The sequence below is a fragment of the Cervus canadensis genome, chromosome 18 (genome assembly GCF_019320065.1).
Source record: "Cervus canadensis isolate Bull #8, Minnesota chromosome 18, ASM1932006v1, whole genome shotgun sequence".
In the NCBI taxonomy this organism is placed as follows: domain Eukaryota; kingdom Metazoa; phylum Chordata; class Mammalia; order Artiodactyla; family Cervidae; genus Cervus; species Cervus canadensis.
In genome coordinates, this window is record NC_057403.1 from 9,208,560 (window position 1) to 9,230,887 (window position 22,328).

Here is a 22,328-nt window from a genome sequence, read left to right on the forward strand (position 1 = left end):
GTTTTGGTTGATTGTAATGAATTTAGTGTTAACCCACCACCACCACCATTAACCTCTCCCACCTTATCTAAGATTGTAGAGAAGAGACCGTAACAAACTATTTGGTAGCAGAGAGAGATGCCATCTGTAGAAATTAGTTCCTTACTGGCTTTAAACCTCGAATAACTTCAGATATTTTCCACCATTTCTATGTTGTATCTCCTCTCTCATTTTGTAACTACTCGGACATTGTGATGGTTCTAATAAGAAGGATCATACAGAGTATTGTTGAAAACTTACCTGAACTGCTCCATGCTGTTGCTGCCTCAGCATCTGTCTGGGGAGCAGGCAGCCTGCAGGTCCTTGAACTCACACCAGCCAGTCCTGTGAGTGCCTCCACTAGATGACCACATTGATATCAGCAGTCTTGCTGAACCCCAGGTTCTACTTCACAGGCCCCCCTTCAATGACACCCTCAGAGCTCACCAGAATCCTGCTCCTCTGGTTTGAATGGACCCATCCACCCTCAGCCTGGGGGGCCCACAGGATTTCACTCAGGGTCACCTACAGAGGTCTGAAGCCCAAGCACTGATGCTTTCTCTGCTTGGTGCTCGGCTTGACCTCCTTCAGAAATTCTCACCTGAAACCTTCCCCTCCTGAGAGGTCTCAGCTGTGCTGAGTGTGAGCGCTTCAGCTTGGCTCCTGAGTGTGGGTCTTGGGGAAGAAGCATCAGAATAAATGGAATTTGCTAAAGACTCATTTCATGGCCCCACCTCAGACCTGTAAATTCATAACTTCTTAGAGTGGGGACCTGACCTTGAGGGGTTCGTATTCACTGAAATGGTTCAGAAAGAATCTTTGGCCAAGTGGCTTCCATCTGTTTCCCATCAGGGTCACATGACCAGTTTTAAGCCGCGCCCTCCCCACAGAGTTCTCTTGGTCCTGTGGGAGCATCAGTGTGGTGTGTAGGAAGTGCTCCAGGGGATTCTAAGGGGAGGCCTGGGTTAAGGATGTGGTTCCTGGTCCATTCGTGAGAGCTGAGGCCCGGCTTCCTCTGTGGAGAGGCCGCAGGGTTGGTCTAACTGGATTTGGACTGGGGAAGTCAGTCAGCTCACATCATCTGTATGTGCAGAAGGTTAGGAGCTCTCTCTGAGGAGAGAACAATCAAGAAGTAAGTTCACAGGCTAGTCTCCAGGTAGGAAGTGATTGTTCCTGAATCTCTCCTGAGACAGAGGTCAGGAGAAGTGGGTCTTTACAGCTTTTCAAGGTCCTTTTGTCTGTAGGTGAGGTGGTTGCAGGTTAAAGAGCTGTGCGGATTCCTTTGAAGGTATTTTCTCAAGACACAGGTGTGAATTTGCAACATAACATCCCCAGAGAAGACAGAGGAAGAAGAAGAGGAAATGGCAGCTTCTCAGGTACATGTCCTGTTCTGGGTCTGGGCTGTGTCTGCTTTTCCTCCTGAAATGGCTGGACTGAGAACCTGCAAACCTTTAATTGTCTACTCATTTTTTATTTTTTAGCTCAGGCTGTTTGTTTTCAACTATTTGCTTTTTCCTACAATAGTGAAGACCAGCTCTTTAGACCACTTCTCCCTTATGTCCCAGAGCCTTTTCTCCATTGTCTGTATCCCAGCTTTCTATAGAACAAGATGAATTCTCCATGTGACTTAGTGACTTTCAACTGGTGAATATATTCCCTTTGTGAGAGATCAACACGAGGAGTCACTGGTATCCAAGATTCCCACTGGGATGTGGTTTGGTGTTGGGATCTTAGGGAAGTAGAGGAATTGCAGTGATGAGCTTCCACCTGGATGCAATTTCAGATCTTTAGAACAGGAGTAAGAAAATGCAGTTATAAATAGAATGAACTCAGTGATCCGGAATTTTTCAGAAAATTTTGAAACAAAAAGAAATAATAGTGTAAGATCTCTATCATTAAAATAACTTGCTCTTGAAATATAGGACACAGAACAGGGGAGGTATATATGAAGTGAAATTTGCATGACACATTTTTCAGGGTAGATTCAGATCACCTGTTACCATTTATCCCATTACACTGCATGTTCCCTGGTTCAGGGTCTTCCGTGAGATTCCAGCGCTGTGATGTTCACATTTTTCCTCTTCAGCTTTAAGAAAAGTTTTGGATGATTTAGTCAGGGGCATACAGGAGCCACCGGATACAGTAGAAATCCATACCTTCTTAGTTTCTCTTTGCTTTGGGTAATGAACGCACCTGTGTTTAGTGGGCATGTTGGGTTTTGGAAGTGGAGGTTTTCATCACTCAAGTCCGGGTCTGAGTTTACATTGCACTCCATTGTCATAGCTCAAATAATCATCTTATCACATTTTTTGCTTTTCCCAAATACTTATGATAATCATATTCCTAATGTTTGTGTAACTATGTTTAATTTCTAAAATATAGCTCAACACAAATGATACAGGTTTTGAAAGAAAGGACTCAGAACCAAGAACTCTATTTCATATTGTTATGTGTGTTTGTACGTTAGTGTATTTAAAGCATACAGATTTTCATCCACAAATAAATAAGATTTAACCAGACTTTATTGACTTGAATACTTTTTCTCATTTAAAAAATGTATATAGTTCCCATTTTAGCGTGTGTGCACAAAAATGATAACATTATTTGATCCATTTTTGAGGTATATTTTTGATGTTTTTCCCAGTTACCCACACTGATATACACATTTATTAGAGCTGTCTCTGTGTATTTGTCTGTGTTCCTTTTTTATTTTTCTCTTTCTTTTTTATTTTTTGTATTATGAAAGTATAACATATTTACAGGGGTCATGTGAAATACAGAACAAAGTTAAATATAGATTTTATTATATAATACATTTTAAAAATAGATGAATTATGATTTTTAGTTGGTGTTTCAATGTCAAACTCTTCACAGTTAATGGAATGAAGATTCAGAAAAGTACAAGGATATAGTAGACCTCAAATAACCACGAACTAACCAGTTAAAAATGAGCTTGTTAAAGAAGAACAACTCTGGCCTGACTCCAGAACTCTTGAATTGGAATCCATTTTTAAAAAATATTCCTGGTTTGGAGAAAAATATTCAGGTTTGGTTGAAGGACGATTTATTTTGCATAACACAAGAACAACACTTTAAATAAACATGCCTCTGTAGATGACATCGTAATACAGTTTTTCTCCCAGATAAAAAGAATCTCTACAGTGGTTTTGTGAATCATATACTGTCTTTTTTCTGGGGCTAAAAATATGATAGAGAATATTAGCATGTGAAAATTATATTCTTGTGTAATACCAGACATTCTCCTAAATCAAAACCATTTCTCTTGCTGGTTTCATCTTGGGTCACATTAGGAAGACTTGCTATGGCCACATGGCATATGCAATTTGTATTTCAGAGACTGCTGACATTCCGGGATGTGACCATAGATTTCACTCTAGAAGAGTGGGGATGTCTGGACCTCAGTCAGCGGGAATTGTACAGGGACGTGATGTTAGAGAACTACAGGAACCTGGCCTCCTTGGGTGAGGACAACTGCCTTCCAGAATCCCTTAAGTACCCTCACGGTTTTGGTTTCTGCATTTCTGAATGTCTCCTGGAATTATCTGCTCCTTATAATAGAATTTCAGATCCCTGCTTTCTAGGGAAAAAATGGAAGTTTGGGAGATTAGAAAGACTTCATGATGATTTATTATGATTCTAACCTTCCTCTTTCTTGATGTAATCTGCCTCCGTCTCTAGGAAGGAGATTACTAGGAATGTTGTAAGTTCAGTGGTATAAAATAGTTCTGCCCTCATTTCAAAATCAGATTTCCACTACTTATGTTTGCCTTGTAGTACTTGACCAGAATCTCAGGTTCTGATTTTTATGTATTTGTTAGTGTCGTAAAGATACTTTCAATAAAGTATTCGGGGAAATCATTTTCTAGGCCGTGTTAATATTCTACCACACCTTCTCTTCTCACCTGAATACACGCTGGATTGGAAACTGATGAATCTCCAGCACAACTAAGTTTTCTTTTCCTGATGAACAGGTCTTGTGGTCTTTAAGCCAGATCTGGTCACCTTTCTGGAGCAAAGGAAGCATCTCTGGGATGTAAGGAGAGTGGAGACAACAGCCACATACCCAGGTAGGCGTGAATAGATGGAGCCGATGACTCAGGTAAGAGGTCCAAGGAGCAGTGAGGAAGTCAGCCTTTGTCCTGTGGTTTGGGAAGATCTGCTTCAGTCGATATGATTTTGGAAAAGTCTGGGTTTATTTCTGTTGCTGTCATAGACAGACATCTGCCCCATTCTGTCTCTTAAATCATTCAGGAATTCATCTCCAGGGATTACTTTTCTCACTCACAGTGAGAACTAAAACTCTGCTCTTGGCCTGTGACAACCTGCATGAGTTGGCTGCTCTTTCATTTCTTGGGGATCCTAGGAAAACTGTGCCCATTTCTGAGTAACTCTATGATGCTCTTTTTAAACTTTGTTTCCACCTCTAGACATAAGTGTGTGAGTGGAGCTGTAGACACACTGCCAAAGTTCTAGGAAAACTGGGGACAGGTATTTTTTTTTCCCCCTAATTTATATTATATAACACTGCAAGCTACAAATACGACCTTGCAAATTTTAAACTCAAATAATGTCTTTGCTGCATAAATCAAAACCTCCCTAAAATGAGAGAATGCAAATCTCAGGCTTACTTCAAAATTTCTCTTTTCATCATATGAACTCATGTTAAATATCTTAAGTGTATTTGTTCTGATTTCTCAATGCTAAAATACTTTAATGTATTCATTTAACTCAATGAATTTTCAAATAAATTGGCATGGGAGCTTAGGCCATTTTCTACCATCTTTTTATGGTTGTTCATCACTGTTAAGATTTTTAGATTATATGAAGACATCTTTTTAAAAAGCTCTTATTGGAATAGAGCCATTTTACAATGTTTTGCTACTGTACAGCAAAGAGAATCAATTATATATGTATATGTCCAGTCTCTTTTAGATTTCCTTCCATTTAGGTCTCCAAGGAGCATTGAGCAGAGTTCCCTGTGTTCCCATCATATTTTTAAAGTCTCATTTCTTATTTAATTTCTTAAGAACTACTACTTTATTAAGTTTATCTTGTTTGTTATCAGCTTCCCCAGACTTTGTTCTATATGTTCTCACTTTCTGATTAGTTGTATGTCAATATCATTTATGATTTTTAGATTCAAACATTGAATAGAATATGCACAAATAAAAACAGACGTGGTAAGAAGTGGCTTAAAGAATTATTAGGCACCTAGTATTTGTGAAAATGTCTGGTGTCTCAATTCAAGATGACTTAAAGCAAAAAGTCATCATTAGATTGCCTATCTCGTTTTCATTGGGTGGTTCTTGTAGGTTTTTATTTTGCTCCTTCCTCTACAACATATTTCTTTGTCCTGTCATTTTGTCCAATTTTTTTGTGCTTGTGGTCTCTCTTATGAAGGCTGCAGGATCCTAGTTTCTCTTGCTGTGGTGTCCTCATCCTTATGGGTGAGGTTGGTCCAGAGGTTTGTGCCCTTATCCCCTTAATCTGGGCTTTGATTGTTGTTACTGTGACCCGAGCCTGCCCTGGATATTGAGGGGAGCTTCCCCTTCGCTCTGTGGCTGTCACCTCCCTGTCTGTGGTGGGTCTGCGCCCTGGTTGGTGGAACAGAGCCCCCAGATCTGTTTCTTCACTGTGATCCTGATCTGTGTGGAGGCAGGTGGGATTGGAGCACACCCCCGGGAGAGAAGCCCCTGAGGATTGCTGCTCTGGGGATGTTCCCCTTGGGACGTGCTCTGTGTGTCACTTTCACCCATTGGGTGAGTCTCGTGTGACCCTGGTTGGCACTGATCTTGACCCCCCCTTAACCATGGGTATGCCGGCACACGGCCCTGGGGTCTCTCAGATGTTGTTCTCCCTGGGTCACGAGCATAGATCCCCTGAACTCAGGTCCCAGGATTGCATTCATCATGGAGCTGGACCTGCTGTGGTGCTGTGGGGGCAGCTCAGACTCCGGCCTGGCCCTGCCCCCCAGTGTGGGAGCCCACGAAGTCTACAGCTGCTAAAGCCCCACCTGCTGTGACTGGGGGAGCCCTGGTTATCCATTCGGATGCTCTATAGGGGCTGAGGTTACAAAGACAGTTGTGATGTATAGAAATGAGTTTGTGCAGCTTCCAGTAGAAGATTTCAGCTTTACTTCCTTAATTTCCAGACCCTGGGGCTCAGCAGTGTTTAGCCCCCTCTGTGCATGTGGATGACCCATAGGTACCTGCTCCCGAGGTTTCCCAGAGCCCACCAGTCTACCCTGGTAGGGAGGGGGCACAGAGGAGAAGGCAGCAGCCAGCATCGTGAGAGCACCCACCCTGGCGGGAGCCCTTCCTCATGCCTGATGAGGAGGGGCTGGCACAGGGGGAGAGAGGCTACAAACAATGGTGGGTCTTCGCTTTGGTCATCACTCAACAATGGCGCTCTGTGCTTTGGTGGTTCAGGCTTCCTCCCCAAGCATTCCTGTTTGCAGAGCTCCTCTCTCCCTCCCGTCCCCCCAGGATGTCTCCTCATAACCCACAGCAGTCCTCTGCCTGGGTCTGCTCTCCAAACCCCGCATTTCCGCACCCAGCCCCTGTCTGCAGTGGTGGACACCCTCTCAGGCTGGGTGGGCAGGCCTGGGGCAGTACCCCTGTGCAGGTCTCCTCTGTCCTGCTGCCACAGGCTGGCTGCCATGGTCTCTTCCCAGGATGTGGAGACCACCCCTCTCTTTCTGCTCCCCCCAAGGTTGCAGGCTCCATCTCGCTTCTTTCCCTCTTCCTTTCCTTCTTTCTTTTGATCTACCTGGCTCAGCAGGAATCCTTCTTGTCCTTTTGGTGTCCCAGGTCCTCTGCTAGTGTTCTGCAGAGGCTCTGTGAGAATTGTTCCATTTGCAGATGTATTCTTGATGCGTTTGTGGAGAGAGATCAACTCCATGTCTGCCTAATCCTCTGCCATCTTGGTCCTTCCGTCTCCGTTTTATTTTCAATCTAGCTAAGGGTTCATCAATTTTATGTAAATTTTTAAGGATATTCACTGAGACTTGTAAGTAAAATGCCACATTCTTTGGTATCTTTCAGCTGTGTCATCTCACAACATGCAAGATTTGATGCCAAAAAATCCAGGGTTAGAAGATTTAATCTCCAAAGCAAAGCTAGAAATATATGAAAGAGTTCACCTTGGCAACTTACATTTAATGAAAGACTGCGAATATACAATGGCATGTGAAGGACAGAGAGGATGTTTACCTGGACATAAAGAAATTGAGACAGTTTCCCATAATGCAAACATTATTGCCAACAGATATCAAGGATATGAACCAAATTGGGAAAAACACCAGTTTGAGAGATCAACATCTGCAGAGAAGTGTGTGTTGGTAAGGAAAAATCCACATTATTTTTTGAAACATACATGTTCTCTTGAGGAAAATATGGAAAATCTGGAAAGTCATCCAGTCTCTACTGCAAATAATCATTCACACCTTTCTGAACATAGGCTTCGATTAAACATACATTCAAAAATGCCTGAAAACCAGAAATTTAGAAATGAGGGGGAAAATTCCAAGCATAATCAATTTAATGAGTCCTTTAGTAAGGGTTTATTATTCCTCAACCAACAGATATTTTCTGCCAACTCTGAGATCTGTAATATTGATATTAATGGGAGATACCTTACTGAACCATCACTGTCCAGTACATATGGAGGTATAATTAATGTGGAACAACTTTACAAGTGTAGTAAAATGAGTAATGCCTTACACAAGAGCTCTACTCCCAATAATTACAAGAGTATGTGTGATGGAGTGAGAAGCTATTCATGCAATGAAACTGGTTATAACCTTGACCAAGACCCAAATGTTATGAAATATCAGGGACTTCAATTATCAGACAATGATTCTAAAAGTAATCAATATAGAAATGTCTTTTATCAAAATTCAAATCTTACTAGTTATAAGAGCATTCATATTGGAGAGAAAAATCATAATTGCTGTGAATATGGTAAAGGTTGTAATCAGTCTTCAAAACTTATTCAGACTAAGCAGAAGTGCTGCAAATGTAATATATGTGGAAAAGTTCTTAGTAAGTCATCAAGTCTAAACAGACATAGATTAATTCATATAGGAAGGAAGCCTTTCAAATGTACAGAATGTGGCAAAGCCTTTGACTGGCAATCAAGCCTTACTCAACATCAGCAAATTCATACTGGGGAGAAACCATACAAATGTAAAGAGTGTGGCAAAACCTTTAGCTGTTCAAATCTTACTCAACATCAGGTAATTCATACTGGGGGGAAGACTTATAGATGTACAGAGTGTGCAAAGGTCTTTAATCAGTGCTCAAATCTTACTAAACATCAAAGAATTCATACTGGGGAGAAACCTTTTAAATGTAAGGAGTGTGACAAAGCCTTTAAGTGGCGTGCAAGCCTTACTCAACATCAGCGAATTCATACCGGGGAGAAACCATACACATGTAAAGAATGTGGCAAAACCTTTATCCGTTGTTCAAATCTTATTCAACATCAGGTTATTCATACTGGGGAGAAGCCTTATAAATGTAAGGATTGTGGGAAAGCCTTTGCCCGTTGCTCAGCTCTTACTAGACACCAGCGAATCCATACTGGAGAGAAACCTTACAAATGTAAAGAATGCGGCAAAGCCTTTAATCAGAGCTCAAGTCTTACTATACATCTGCGGATTCATACTGGAGAGGAACTTTGTACAAGCACATGTGTGCGTGCTAAGTGACTTCAGTTATGTCCTACTCTTTGAGACCCCATGGGCTGTAGCCCTCCAGGCTCCTCAGAGGTCCATGGGATTCTCCAGTCAAGAACACTGGAGTGGTTGCCATGCCCTCCTCCAGGGGGTCTTCCCAATCCAGGGATTGAACCAAGTTTCTTCTGTCTCCTGCACCGGCAGGCAGGTTCTTTTCCACTAGCGCCACCTGGGAAGCCCCAGAAACCCTGTAAGTGTAAGGGATGTGGCCAAACCTTTAACTGGTTTGGAAGCATTACTCAGCATCAAGGAACTCACACTGGGGAGAAATTATGCAAATGTAAAGAGAGTGAGCTTTTACCCAGATCTCAAATGGCAACCCACTCCAGTGCTCTTGTCTGGAAAATCCCATGGACAGAGGAGCCTGTTAGGCTACAGTCCTTGGGATCTAAAAGAGTTGGACATGACTGAGTGACTTCACTTTCACTTTCCACATTCAAGTCTCACTAGACATCAGAGATTTCATGCTCTGAAGAAACCTTACGTTTGCAAGGAATGTGGCAAAGGCTTTAATCAGAGCCATCACCTAACTTGACACCAGACAGCACATACTGGAGAAAAATGCTAGAAGTCAATAAGTGATCAAAGAGGTTTGTCCTAAATATTTATGTACTTTAGAAAAAAAATGAGAGCATTTACACTGGAAAAATGTGTGAATAATGTGAAAAAATGTAGAAGAGTGCTTAATTAAAAATCAAATGTAAATAAATATTAGAGCATGCATACTAGAAAGGCTTGCATCTATACCTCTTTTCTGGAATGACTGAATTGAGAATACTGTAGAAGGTAATCCATTGTTAAAATGCATAGAAAATTAATATGTTGGTATGGAACACAAGATGAAGGGGTGGATGTTTGGAGGTACAGTTATTATTAATGTATCTTGGTTTATACTAACATTATTTGAGATTATTAAGAAAGCAAAATGAATGTAATTTGACTCTCAGATTGCTACATGGTAAGGTTCATTTAGAGTGTGTAAATTGATTTTTGTTTTTGATGGTTGCTGCCTCAAAGATAAGAGAAGCCCTTCTAATCTAGAGAGAAATCATTCGTATTTATTTTCCATTAGAAGATTAAGAACACAGTAATGTAATGTGTACACTGAACATCTAAGTGGTGTTGTATGTCATTGACGTCAAACATCCCTATGGGTTACCATGATGGAAGTGTTCAGGAATCATTCCCTGTATTAATGTAAGACAGAGATTTGTTCTAAAATTGTAATACTATGTCACTTGATTTTTAAGAATAAAACTATATAGTCCATTAAAAAAATCTGATGTATTTTTATTACGTCAACACGAGGAATCATGCATATTACTAGACAGACTTGTGGTAAGGACATCTTCCTTCTCCCCAAGAAAAGTGTAGAAAACCCTTCCTGGAAAAGTCATATAGTTAATGTACATCCATGGTTACTAAATAACTAGCCTCCATTTTGTAAAGCATAAAAACCACAATTCTCAGATCATTTCATCATAGGAACAGGAATGTTTCTAAAAGCTTGTAATATCTATTTAATCAAGAATCACACGGTGATCACTAAGTAAGATGCATCTCTTATGTGTTCTGCATTGGCAGATGGGTTCTTTACCACTAGTACCACCTTGGGAGCCCAAGGATTCATAGAGTGGATTGTAAAATGTTCTATGTTGTCTATGTGTGAATTAATATATGTTGATTAATAGAAGAGAATGGTTTGTAGTGTTACAGTTGATGTGTAATGAATGAAGTGTTAACCCACCACCACCATTAACCTCTCCCACTTTTTTAAGTTTGCAGGGAAGGTATTGTAATAAACTATTTGTAGCCCAGAGGGATGGCATCTGTAGAAATTAGCTTCCTTAGTGCCTTTAAACCTCAAATAATTTCCTGTATTTCCCATCATTTCTACATTGTACCTTTCCCCCACTATGTAACTGTTGAGACATTGTGACGGTTCTAATAAGAAGGATCATACAGAGTACTGTAGAGAGCTCCCCTGAACTGCTCCATGCTGTTGCTGCCTCAGCGTCTGTCTGGGGAGCAGGCAGCCTGCAGGTCCTTGAACTCACACCAGCCAGTCCTGTGAGCACCTGCCCTAGATGACCCCCTTCCTTGAGACCAGCAGTCTTGCTGAACCCCAGGGTCTACTTCACAGGCCCCGCTTCAGTGACACCCTCAGAGCTCACCAGAATCCTGCTCCTCTGGTTTGAATGGACCCATCCACACTCAGCCTGGAGAGCCCACAGCACTTCACCCAGGGTCACTTAGAAAGGCCTGAACCCCAAGTACTGGAGCTTTCTCAGCCTGGTTCTAGCCTGACCTCTCTCAGGGGCCCTCAAGGCTGCCTGTGAATTCTCTCAGGACCTGGAGTCATAAACTCACCTCCCTCATTGCCCTTGTGGTCCTTGGTGAAACTGAGACATTCCACAGACTGCCACAGTCTCATTTTAACAAGTGCAAACCTTAAAAACGCACAAGAACTGTAATTAAAAGCCATGTTGTTAATATTCTGAAATAATATTCATAAAATTCTACACTATGTCTTTTTTAGCACGTGTTTCTTGTCTATGCTTAAAGAAGCTTCTTTCCATGGCTTTGACATACACTGAATGCAATATATAAACATATGAAGGTATACATTACCAAAGAGAAAGCTAAGAATGAAGAGTGTGTCTGTATTTGTACCCTGGTCTTTTGAAGAATTTAGAAGCATTAGATAAAAATTGATACTTTCAAACTTTTTGATTTACTACGAACTGAAAAATGACAGATTTTTAAATTAGATCTATTTTACCTATTTTCCATTGAGTTCATTTTCCCCAAACTTCAGGAATCTGTGTTTTTAAGCAAACACCATACTGTTTTAAGTTTTCATTTTTTAAGGAACCTCCATCCTGCTGTCTTTAGTGGTTTTGGCAGTTTACATTCCCATGAACACTGTAGGATGGGTCCCTATTTTCCACACCTTCTCTAGGCTTTTTTCATAGCTCAGTTGATAAAGAATCTGTCTGCAATTCAGGTGACCCAGGTTTGATCCCTGGGTCAGGAAGATCCCCTGGAGGAGGAAATGGCAACCCACTCCAGTTTTCTTGCCTGGAGAATCCCATGGACAGAGGAGCCTGGTGGGCCACAGTCCATGGGGTCACAAGGGTAGGACACAACTTAGTGACTAAACCACCACCACCACTCAGCATTTCTGATACTATTTGCAGGCACTTTGATAATGGTCATTCTGATTGGTGTGGGATGTAATATTATTGCAGTTTTGATTTGCATTTATTTAATAGTTAGCAATGTTGAGCATTTTTGATATACCTGGTGGCCATCTAAACATCAGGAGAAATGAGGTCTTCCGCCCAGTTTTTGACTGTGCTGTTTGTTTGATATTAAGTTTTTTGATATTATAGTCAGTGTTTCCCAAGTGTTGCAAAGGTGAGGCTATGAATATCCTGAGTCTAGAGTACTTCCAGAACCATGAAATAATCTGTGTAAAACTGTCATGATGGACACATGTTATTATACATTAGCCCAGTCTCACAGTGTGCAAACATTTCCTAGGTAGCACTAGTGGTAAAAAAAAAAAATCCACCCGCCAGTGCACGAGATGCAAGACAGGCAGGTTCCATCCATAGATTAGAAGATCCCCTGTACAAAGAAATGACACCCACTCCAGTGTTCTTGCCTGGAAAATTCCATGGGCAGAGGAGCCTGACAGGCCACAGTCCATGGGGTCGCAAAGAGTTGGACAAGACTGAGCGACTTCACCTTCCCTTTCAGATACACATTTATAGCATCATTTCCAAAAGCTTTGGTCCCTTCCCAACATACATTTTAATCCATCTTCCATGCCTGCCTGGGGTTTATTTTCAAAGAACGCTGTGATGTAAACACCTTCGTGCCTCCTGGTCTCTGAAGATGGAGGCCCCCTCACCTATGGATAGGTGGTCACAACGCAAATCATTTTGGGAATGTCTGTGGCCCCAGGGGTCTTCCCAGGTGGCTGAGTGGTAAAGAATCCGCCTGCCATGTAGGAGACCCAGGAGACGCAGGATCGATCCCTGGGTCAGGAAGATCTCCTGAAGAAGGGAATGACAACCCACGCCAGTATTCCTGCTGGGAAACCCCAAGGGCAGAGGAGCCTGGAGGGCTATAGCCCACGGGGTCACGGAAGAGCGGGACACGGCTGAGATCCTGAGCACGGAAGCGCGTGGCCCCAGGGAGGGGAGGGGGAGACAGGACCCAGGACTCGGGGTAACTTTGGAAGATCTGGGAGAGCAAGCCTCACCCCGCCAAGGGCGTCATGTGACTTTGTCCTCCACTCGCCTCCGCCTCCCCTTCCCCAAGCGCAGCTCGCGGCCTCGGAGGGCCGCCCCTAGGAGGAGCCCCTCCCGGGCATCAGGCGGACGGAGCCGGCGTTCTCAGAGGTTCCAGCCCCGCGCCCTCACCGGCTCAGGGCTCCCAGGGGTGCTGTGTGCGATGGCTCCGGCTCAGAGCCACGGAAGACGGGTGTTACAGGAGCCGCGTCAGCACCCACAGGGGCTCGTTCAACGTGCCGGCTCACGGCTTCCCCTCAAACCGGCCAGCTCACTACTTCTTAGACTGGGGAGGCTTTGTATCCACTTTAAGGCTGCAGAGAACATCTTCAGGGAAGCGGTTCTCATCTGGGGGCCCAGGAGGCCCCTCCTCGCAAACTCCGGCCCCTGCTCCCAGGGGAGCAGCCGCGCCGCTCGTCTTCCGGCTCCCGGCGAGGCCCGGGCTGAACGCGGGGCTTCCGCGCGTCTGCGAGGGCTCAGCGCCAGCTTCAGGCCCGGAGGGGCGGCGGGGTCTGCTGGGCCGGGGTCGGGAGGCGGACGCCGGTGCCGCTCACCGGTCCCGTGCTGGCGGAATCCGGGAAACGAACACGTGTGGACACAAAGGAGGGCTTGACGGCGCGTCTCCGGGAGGAGCTGATCGTCCTCAATCTCTCCTGAGACAAGGCCAGGAGAGGTGGGCCTTCTCGGCTTTTCAAGCTCCTCCTGCCTGTGGGCGTGTGGGGAGCAGGCGAAGGCGCCCTGCTGACGCCTTGGAAGGTGTAATCTCAGGACGCTGAGTGATTCTTCCCCATGACCTTGAGGGGAAAACGACCCAGGGCAGGAGGAAAAGAGGAGGAAATGGCCGCTTCTCGGGTAAAAGTCTGTCCTGGGTCAGAGGCTACGTCTGCTTTTCCTCCTGAAATGCCCTGCATTAACAGTTTATAAACCTTTCATTCTCTACTTCTTATGTTGCCTACTGAGGTGGTTTTCAACTGCTAATTTTCTCCCCCTTTTATTCTGATGATGGTGAAGATCAGAGCTTTAGAATAATTCTCCCTCATGTCCCAGAGCCTTTTCTCAGGTGTCTGTCTGCATCAAGGCTCCCTGCAGAACATGAAGCATTCTCACCGAGAACTAATGACTTTCCTTGTGGCTAAGAATGCAGGGGACGTGGGTTCTATCCCCGCTCCGGGAAGATCCTACGGGCCGTGGAGCAGCTAAGCCCGTGTGCCACAACTAGAGAAAAGCCGGCACATCAACAAAGACCCAGCACAGCCAGAAATAAATGAGTACGTAAAAATAGAAGGGCCTGGGATTTAGGAAGGGTGCTGGTTTCCTGGGCTGCTGGGGAAGACCTATGAGGAATTTACATTTGCTCATGAATTTTCAGACACGTGTAATCTAGTACCTGTACTTTTGAGAATAATTGGTGTCAAAGCAAGGCACCCGTGGGCTTCTGGTATATACAAATGATGCCAAGGCAGCAATATCTTGGAGCAGTGTAGGTAACTCTCATCAATACTCCTATGAATCTATATTGTAACCATCATAATGTCCCAGTAGTTAAAATGAGAAAATGACACACTGTACCATTTATGAAAAATATGATCTCAAATTATTTGAGGGTTATGGCCAGTAGAAAAAAAGGAATTACTATGAGATGTCATTCTGTGTGCATGCTAAGTTGCTTCAGTTGTGTGTGACTCTTTGCAACCCCATAGGCTGCAGCCTTCCAGGCTCCTCTGTCCATGGGATTCTCCAGGCATGAATACTTGAGTGGGGTGCCCTGCCATCCTCCAGGGGATCTCCTGGACTCAGGGATCAAACCAGCATCTCTTATGTCTTCTGCATTGGTAGGCAGATTTTTTTTTTTTTTTTTTTACCACTAACACTATCTGGGAAGCCCCATGAGATGTCATCCTACTGTGTTATTACAGATATTGTATACTCATCATCAGTCAGTCAGTTCAGTTCAGTCGCTCAGTCATGTCTGTCTCTTTGTGTCCCCATGAACTGCAACACGCTAGGCTTCCCGGTCCATCACCAACTCCTGGAGCTTACTCAGACTCATGTCCAACGACTTGGTGATGCCATCCAACCATCTCATCCTCTATCATCTGCTTCTCCTCCTGCCTTCAATCTTTCCTAGTATCAGGGTCTTTTCAAATGAGTCAGTTCTTCGCATCAGGTGGCCAAATTATTGGAGTTTCAGCTTCAGCATCAGTCCTTCCAATGAATATTCTGGGCTGATTTCTTTTAGGATGGACTGGTTGGATCTTCTTGCAGTCCAAGGGACTCTCAAGAATCTTCTCCAACACCACAGTTTAAAAGCATCAATTCTTTGGCACTTAGCTTTCTTTATAGTCCAACTCTCACATTCATACATGACTACTGAAAAAACAATAACTTTGACTAGACAGACCTTCTTTGGCAAAGTAATGTCTCTGCTTTTTAATATGCTGTCTAGGGTGGTCATAGCTTTTCTTCCAAGGAGCAAGTGTCTTTTAATTTCATGGCTGCAGTCACCACCTGCAGTGATTTTCAGGCCCCCCAAAATAAAGTCTTTCACTGTTTCCACTGTTTCCCCATCTATTTGCCATGAAGTGATGGGACCAGATCTTAGTTTTCTGAATGTTGAGTTTTAAGCCAACTTTTTCACTTTCCTCTTCCACTTTTATCAAGAGGCTTTTTAGTTCTTCTTCACTTTCTGTCATAAGGGTGGTTTCTGCATATCTGAGGTTATTGATATTTCTCCCAGCAATCTTGATTCCAGCTTGTGTTTCATCCAGATGCTTAGGAAGCATCACTATGAACAAAGCTAGTGAAGGTAATGGAATTCCAGCTGAGCTATTTAAAATCCTAAAAGATGAGCTGTTAAAGTGATGCACTCACTATGCCAGCAAATTTGGAAAACTAAGCAGTGGCCACAGGACAGAAAAAGTCAGTTTTCATTCCAATCCCAAAGAAAGGCAATGCCAAAGAATGTTCAAACTACTGCACAATTGCACTCATCTCACACGCTAGCAAAGTAATGCTTAGAATTTTCCAAGCTTCTTCAATAGTACGTGAACCGTGAACTTTCAGATTTTCAAGCTGAATTTAGACAAGGCAGAAGAACCAGAGATCAAATTGCCAACTTCTGCTGGATCATCAAAAAAGCAAGAGAGTTCCAGAAAAACATCTACTTCTGCTTTATTGACTATGCCAAAGCCTTTGACTGTTTGGATTACAACAAACTGCGGAAACTTTTTAAAGAGATGAGAATACCACATCATCTTAGAAATCTACCTCCTGAGAGGTACCTCCTGAGAAATCTGTATACAGGTCAAGAAGCAACAGTTAGAACTGGACATGGGCCAACAGACTGGTTCCAATTTGGGAAAGGAGTACATCAAGGCTATATATTGTCACCCTGCTTATTTAACTTATATGCAAAATACATCTGTGAAATGTCGGGCTGGATATTCACCATCAGTTATTGACAACTTAAAAAAACCTGGGAGATGATAATGTTGGTATTAATCTTTATGTTGGTGGTGGAATACTTGTGTGTATGCTTAGTCGTGTCTGACTCTGCAACCATGGACTGTAGCCCATCAAGCTCCTCTGTCCATGGGATTCTCCAGGCAAAAATACTGGAGCTGGTTGTCATTTCCTTGTCCAGGGGATCTTTCTAACCCAGGGATGGAACCCACACCTTCTGTGTCTCCTGCATTGGCAGGCAGATTCTTTACCATTGAACCACCTGAGAAGCCTGTTATTGATGAGAACACTTCATCAATTATACATGAAGCTTAATAAATTAAAAGCCATTCCATTTTATTAACTAACATATAGTAAGTTCACACATAAGCTAAATAAAACTTTCCAAAGTTTACTCTATAATCTTTGATCAAAATATAGATTACAAGCATCTGGAAACATTCTTGTTCTTCTGATATACTGATCAGAGAAATAAGATATTTATGGTTTACAGAGAGCAATTACTCAGTAAACAAAGATGTACATTCATTAAATAAACTTTCAGGGAAATGTTACATATATTTTTCTTAGGTATAAGATTTCCTGATTGCTACCATGTCAAGTAAAATTTATGACTTCTAGTTATTGCTGTTATAAAAATATATCGTGATTTTAGTGAACTGCCATCTTTATATCCATAAAGAACCACTGGCCCCACTATTTAAAATTTATAATGACCCTCTGTCTTACTTTAACACAAAGAATTATCCTCTCAACACTTACCTAATGGTGACATAGAGGGATATTTTAAACAATGGCAGTCATCACCTTCATTTAGACTTTCATTGTATATTTCACATTTCAAGGTCCTTAATATTCCATAGAAAAGTAGATAAAAATTATTTCCACCTAACATAGAAGGGCTTCACTTAACTTTGAGGCAGCAAAGATCAAGAATATTAACTAATTTTTTTAACTAAAAAAAGAAAATTAGTTCACATATACACTAGAAACAAAGGTATAGCATGTAGTACTTTGAGACTCCAATTATATTAAATTTCACTTTCACATAATGTCAACATAAATAAGGATACAATGATAATTGTTCTGTCAAACATCTCTCACCTTGATCCTATGATTCACAGTAAGAAATAATTTTTCCAAGTGTTTTAACTTTGGATTATTTTCTATAACATCCTGATTTAAAATAATACCAGAAAAAGCTTAATGACTGAATGCTATCTTTGATGAATTCTCTGATATTTATTTAGACCTGAGTTTTTAAATTCATTTCGTACATTTCTTATAGCATTAAGCGTTCTTCCCAATATGAACTCTCTGGCGTTTCCCGTTGTATATGTTTAGGACAAACCTCTTTCATCACTTATTACATTTGTACGGTCTCTCTCCAGCACACGCTCTCTGATGCTGCATGAGGTGACGGCTCATTTCAAGGCTCTGTCACATTATTTACATTTGTAAGACTACTTGGCAGTATGAATTAGGTTATGGCAAGTAAGGTTTGAGTGGCAATTAAAAGCATTCCCTCATTCTTTACATTGGTATGGTTTCTCCCCAGTATGAATTCGCCTGTGTTGATTAAGGTTTGAAGTCTGATTAAAGGCTTTGCCACATTCTGTACATTTATAAGGCTTCTCCCCTGTATGAATTCGCTGATGTTGAGTAACATGTGAACGCCTGATAAAGGCTTTGCCACATTCTGTACATTTGTATAGCTTCTCCCCAGTACGAATTTTATGATGTTGATTAAGATTTGAGCAACTGATAAAAGCTTTGCCACACTCTTTACACTTGTATGGTTTTTCCCCAGTATGGATTCGCTGATGTTGTATAAGTGTCGTACTTTTGTTAAAGACTTTCGCACAATTCGGACATTTATATGGTTTTGCCCCAGTGTGCATTCGCCTATGTTGATTAAGGTTTGAACTCCGAGTAAAGGCTTTGCCACATTCTGTACACTTGTAAGTCTTCTCTGCAGTATGAGTTCTGAGATGTCGAGTAAGGTTTGAGGGCTTGCTAAAGGTTTTGCCACATTCTGTGCATTGGTTAGGTTTCCCTCCAGTATGGGTTTTCCTGTGTCCATTTAGATTTGATAATTGAGGAAAGACTTTCCCACATTTATTCCACTTGCAGTGTTCCCCCTTAGCATGAATACTCGGATGTTGAGTAAGTTGTGATGACTGGTTAGAAACTTGACCACATTCACTAAATTTGTAATTGTTTTCTTCAGTATGGATATTCCTATCTGTAATAAGATTTGGGCTTTGATAAAAGACATTTCTACATTCATTCCTTTCATCATGGTTCTCTGAACATTGAGTTCTCTGATGATTCATGAGACCTGAGTCTTGGTCAAAGTGATTCCCAGGTTCAAGGCATGGGTAGATTCTGGCTCCATCATATATACTGTTGTAACAACTGAAGATGGAGCTCTCGCTTAAGGCCTCACTCGTTGGATTACACACGGAAGGTTGTTCCGCGTTATCTGTACTATGATACCCATTGAATGACGGCGGCCAGATAAAGACTCTCTCATTATTATCGATGTAACAGATACTGGAATAGGAAGAAAATGTTTGTTGGTGGAAAAGTAATGAGCCCTCGCTAAAGGATCTCTCAAATTGATCATAGTGAGATTTTCTTCCTTTATTTTCAAATCCCTGACTTTCAGACATGTATGACTGACTGTTTAACTCAAACCTATGTTCATACTGGCTTGAGTGATTATTTGTAGCATACACTAGATGACTTTCCATGTTTTTCAAATTTCCCATCAGAGAATATGAGTTTTTTTTTTTAAATCATGTGGGCTCTTGCTTAAAAAAAACAGATTTTTCTGCCAGACTTACTGACTTCAAATAGAATTATTCCCAATTTGACACACATCCTCAATTTCTTTTGGCAATTATATTTTCATCATGAATAACTGTCCCGATGTGTTTACACCTAAAATAATATCCTTTTTGCACGTCACAGGCCCCCTTAACTTTCCCAGTCTTTCATTAAGTACAAATTTCCAAGCTGAGAGCTCTCAGAACTTCCCAGCACATCACACATGAATCTCCTATTCACGGCTTCTTTGGGAAAAAACCCTGGATGTCCTGAGAAGATATCGCTGAAAGATAACAAATAACCAGGATCCTACTTAGTACTTTGAGTGAATATGCCTTACAGTTGTATGCAATATTGACAAACCCTTAGCTAGATTAAGAAGAGGTGAGATGCAAGGAAGATCAGAAGTAAAACTAATGGCATTATACATGTTACATAGAACAAGAAATATTTCTATCAGGCTTCTATGAACTATATTACACCAAAAAGTTGAATACCCCAAAGAAAGATTCAATTTCTAGAAACATAGAACCCCTTAGATGTTTGCATGAGTGAATTATTACAACATACCTACAGCTATTAATAAGGCTAAAAAAGTAATTTTAAACATCCCTGGAGTAGATGAACTCATTGGGAAATTCCAGCAATATTTCAAGAGAAACTAATATCAGTTCTCCATAAGAGATCGACATGTACACACTGCTCTATTTACGATGGATAGCCAACAAAGTCCTATTGTACTTGTTCAATGTCATGTGGCAGCCTGGATGGGAGGGGAATCTGGGGGAGAACGGATACATGTATATGGAAGCTGAGTCACTCTGCTGCCCACCTGAACTATCACAACATGTTAATCAGATATACTCCAATACAAAATAAAAGAACAGTAAAAAAATTTTTTTTTCTGTGAGCTAGTACATGTATTAAATGGTTTTAGTCTTGATGAGTTGGGGTAAATGCACCTAAAATGTCTAAAATTTGTTCACAGAAGAAAAAATTGGGAGGTAGAAATTGGGGGTTACATTTTATGATTTCAGGGAGTGAGTCTGAACTTCGGAGAGGCATGTTTGAAGTTTCCATTGGAAATTAGAAAGCAGGAAGCATATATCTGTTCCCAGTATTTCTGGAATTTTGCCAACTGATCCCAGGCTCTCCACAACTCTCCTCACACTTTTCTGACTTGAGGCACAGTCAGGAATTTGGAAAGGCCTTAAGGCAGACTTTGTCAGAACTGTGAGCAGCTTTTCCTTGGTCCCCCAAAGCAGCGAGAGTGTGCAGGTCCCCAGAGACCAGGAGGAAGGTTTTGGCTCTCAGTGAAAGTGAGGGAAAAACCACTGGAGCTGAAGAAGAACACACGGAGGTTTAAGAGCAGAAGAACAGGGAAGGTCATGTCCCTCTTTGACAGAAATAAACCCAGGCTTCTCACTCTAGTGAAGCAGGCCTCCCCAAACCACCTGAATAAGTCTGGCTTCCTCTGTGATCTTTGGATCCCTCACCTGTGTCATCTGCTTCATTCATTCACACCTAGCGCTGGGATTCTTCCTTTACTCCAAAGGGGACCTGTTCATTAGAAAAATGAATATAATTAGGACTTTGGGTTTAACATATACACTCTAGTATGTACAAAAACAACCAAGAAGGATCTGCTGCGTAGTCCAGGGAACTATTCTCAAAATTTGTAATAACCCATAAGGGAAAAGTGTCTGACTTGACTAATGAAAGCCTCTCCTTACAAAACTCAGTCTCTCTCCTGAACACAGTTGAGTGTTCAAATTTCGAAGCCAAAGAGCATCAAAGAGACACGAGGAGGAAATGGAGTTTCCACCTTAACTGTGTTGGATTGTGCACCCCCCTCACTACGTCTTGCCAAGATTTTAGTAAAGATAAACAGAAAAAAATGGAACTTGATGGTGTGGGAATCTGGCAGAAAACACCCAAATCGGTGACCATCAGGTGTAATGGGATAAACTGGTGTCAGGTGAGAGAAACACTCAAGAAGACAGATGGTCACTGCTTGGGTACTTTCGGCAAAAATAAGGAAATCTCAATGTATCTTGAAAAAATTTCAGTCTTATGCATTCTTATCCCATACGTAACTTCCCTGTTCTGTATCCCTCATAGTGCACTTCAATAGCAAACCTTTCTTACCATGTAGAGAATATTCTGATTTTTTTGAGAAGTCTCCAAGGAATTCTAGACCACTAAGGTTTCCTGTTCAGTTTAATTGCTCAGTTGTATCCAACTCTTTGTGACCCCATGGATTGCAGCATGCCAGGCTTCCCTGTCCATCACCAATTTCCGGAACTTGCTCGAACTCATGTCCATTGAATCAGTGATGCCGTCCGATCAACTTATCCTCTGTCATCCCCTTCTCTTCCTACGTTCAATCTTTCCAAGCATCAGTGTCTTTTTCAGTGAGTTAGCTTCAGGTGGCTAAAGTATTGGAGCTTCAGCCTCAGTCCTTCCAATGAATGTTCAGGGTTGATTTCCTTTAGGATGGACTGGTTTGATCTCCTTGCAGTACAAGAGACTCTCAAGAGTTTTCTCCAACACCACAGCTCAAAAACACCAATTCTTTGGCTTTCAGTTTTCTTTACAGTCCAGCTCTTACATCCATAACATGACTACTGGAAAAACTATAGCTTTGACTAGCAGGACCTAGTCAAGGTCATCCTGTTTATATGTGCATTTTCTTAATCTTCTTCTAAAGAGCTGAAGTTGTATCCAGATATAAGGAAATGACTCCACTTTCCTCTTATTCACTAAGATCCCAACACCCCACCTCACCCCAAGGGGAATTTTGGATATTGATGCCTTCCCTTGCTGATCTTTCCAAAAGGGAATATTTTGAGTAACGTAAGTTATTAATTCCCACTGGGAATGCTTCATGACCTATAGGGAGCCTGGAGGCAGAAAAGGAGAAGAGGCTCATGGAGAGAGAAGAGCCTGATTCTGAC

At 42.0% G+C, this 22,328-nt stretch overlaps 1 protein-coding gene across 1 annotated transcript in view; it reads right to left on the minus strand.

Moving 5' to 3' along the window:
- Positions 1-22,328, minus strand: part of LOC122420579 (zinc finger protein 420-like) — a 114,802-nt gene that overhangs the window by 54,093 nt on the left and 38,381 nt on the right. Inside the window, exon 6 of the mRNA XM_043435826.1 lies at positions 18,080-18,394. Coding sequence (XP_043291761.1) covers positions 18,080-18,394 — 315 coding nt within the window. The remainder of the gene's footprint in view (positions 1-18,079; positions 18,395-22,328) is intronic.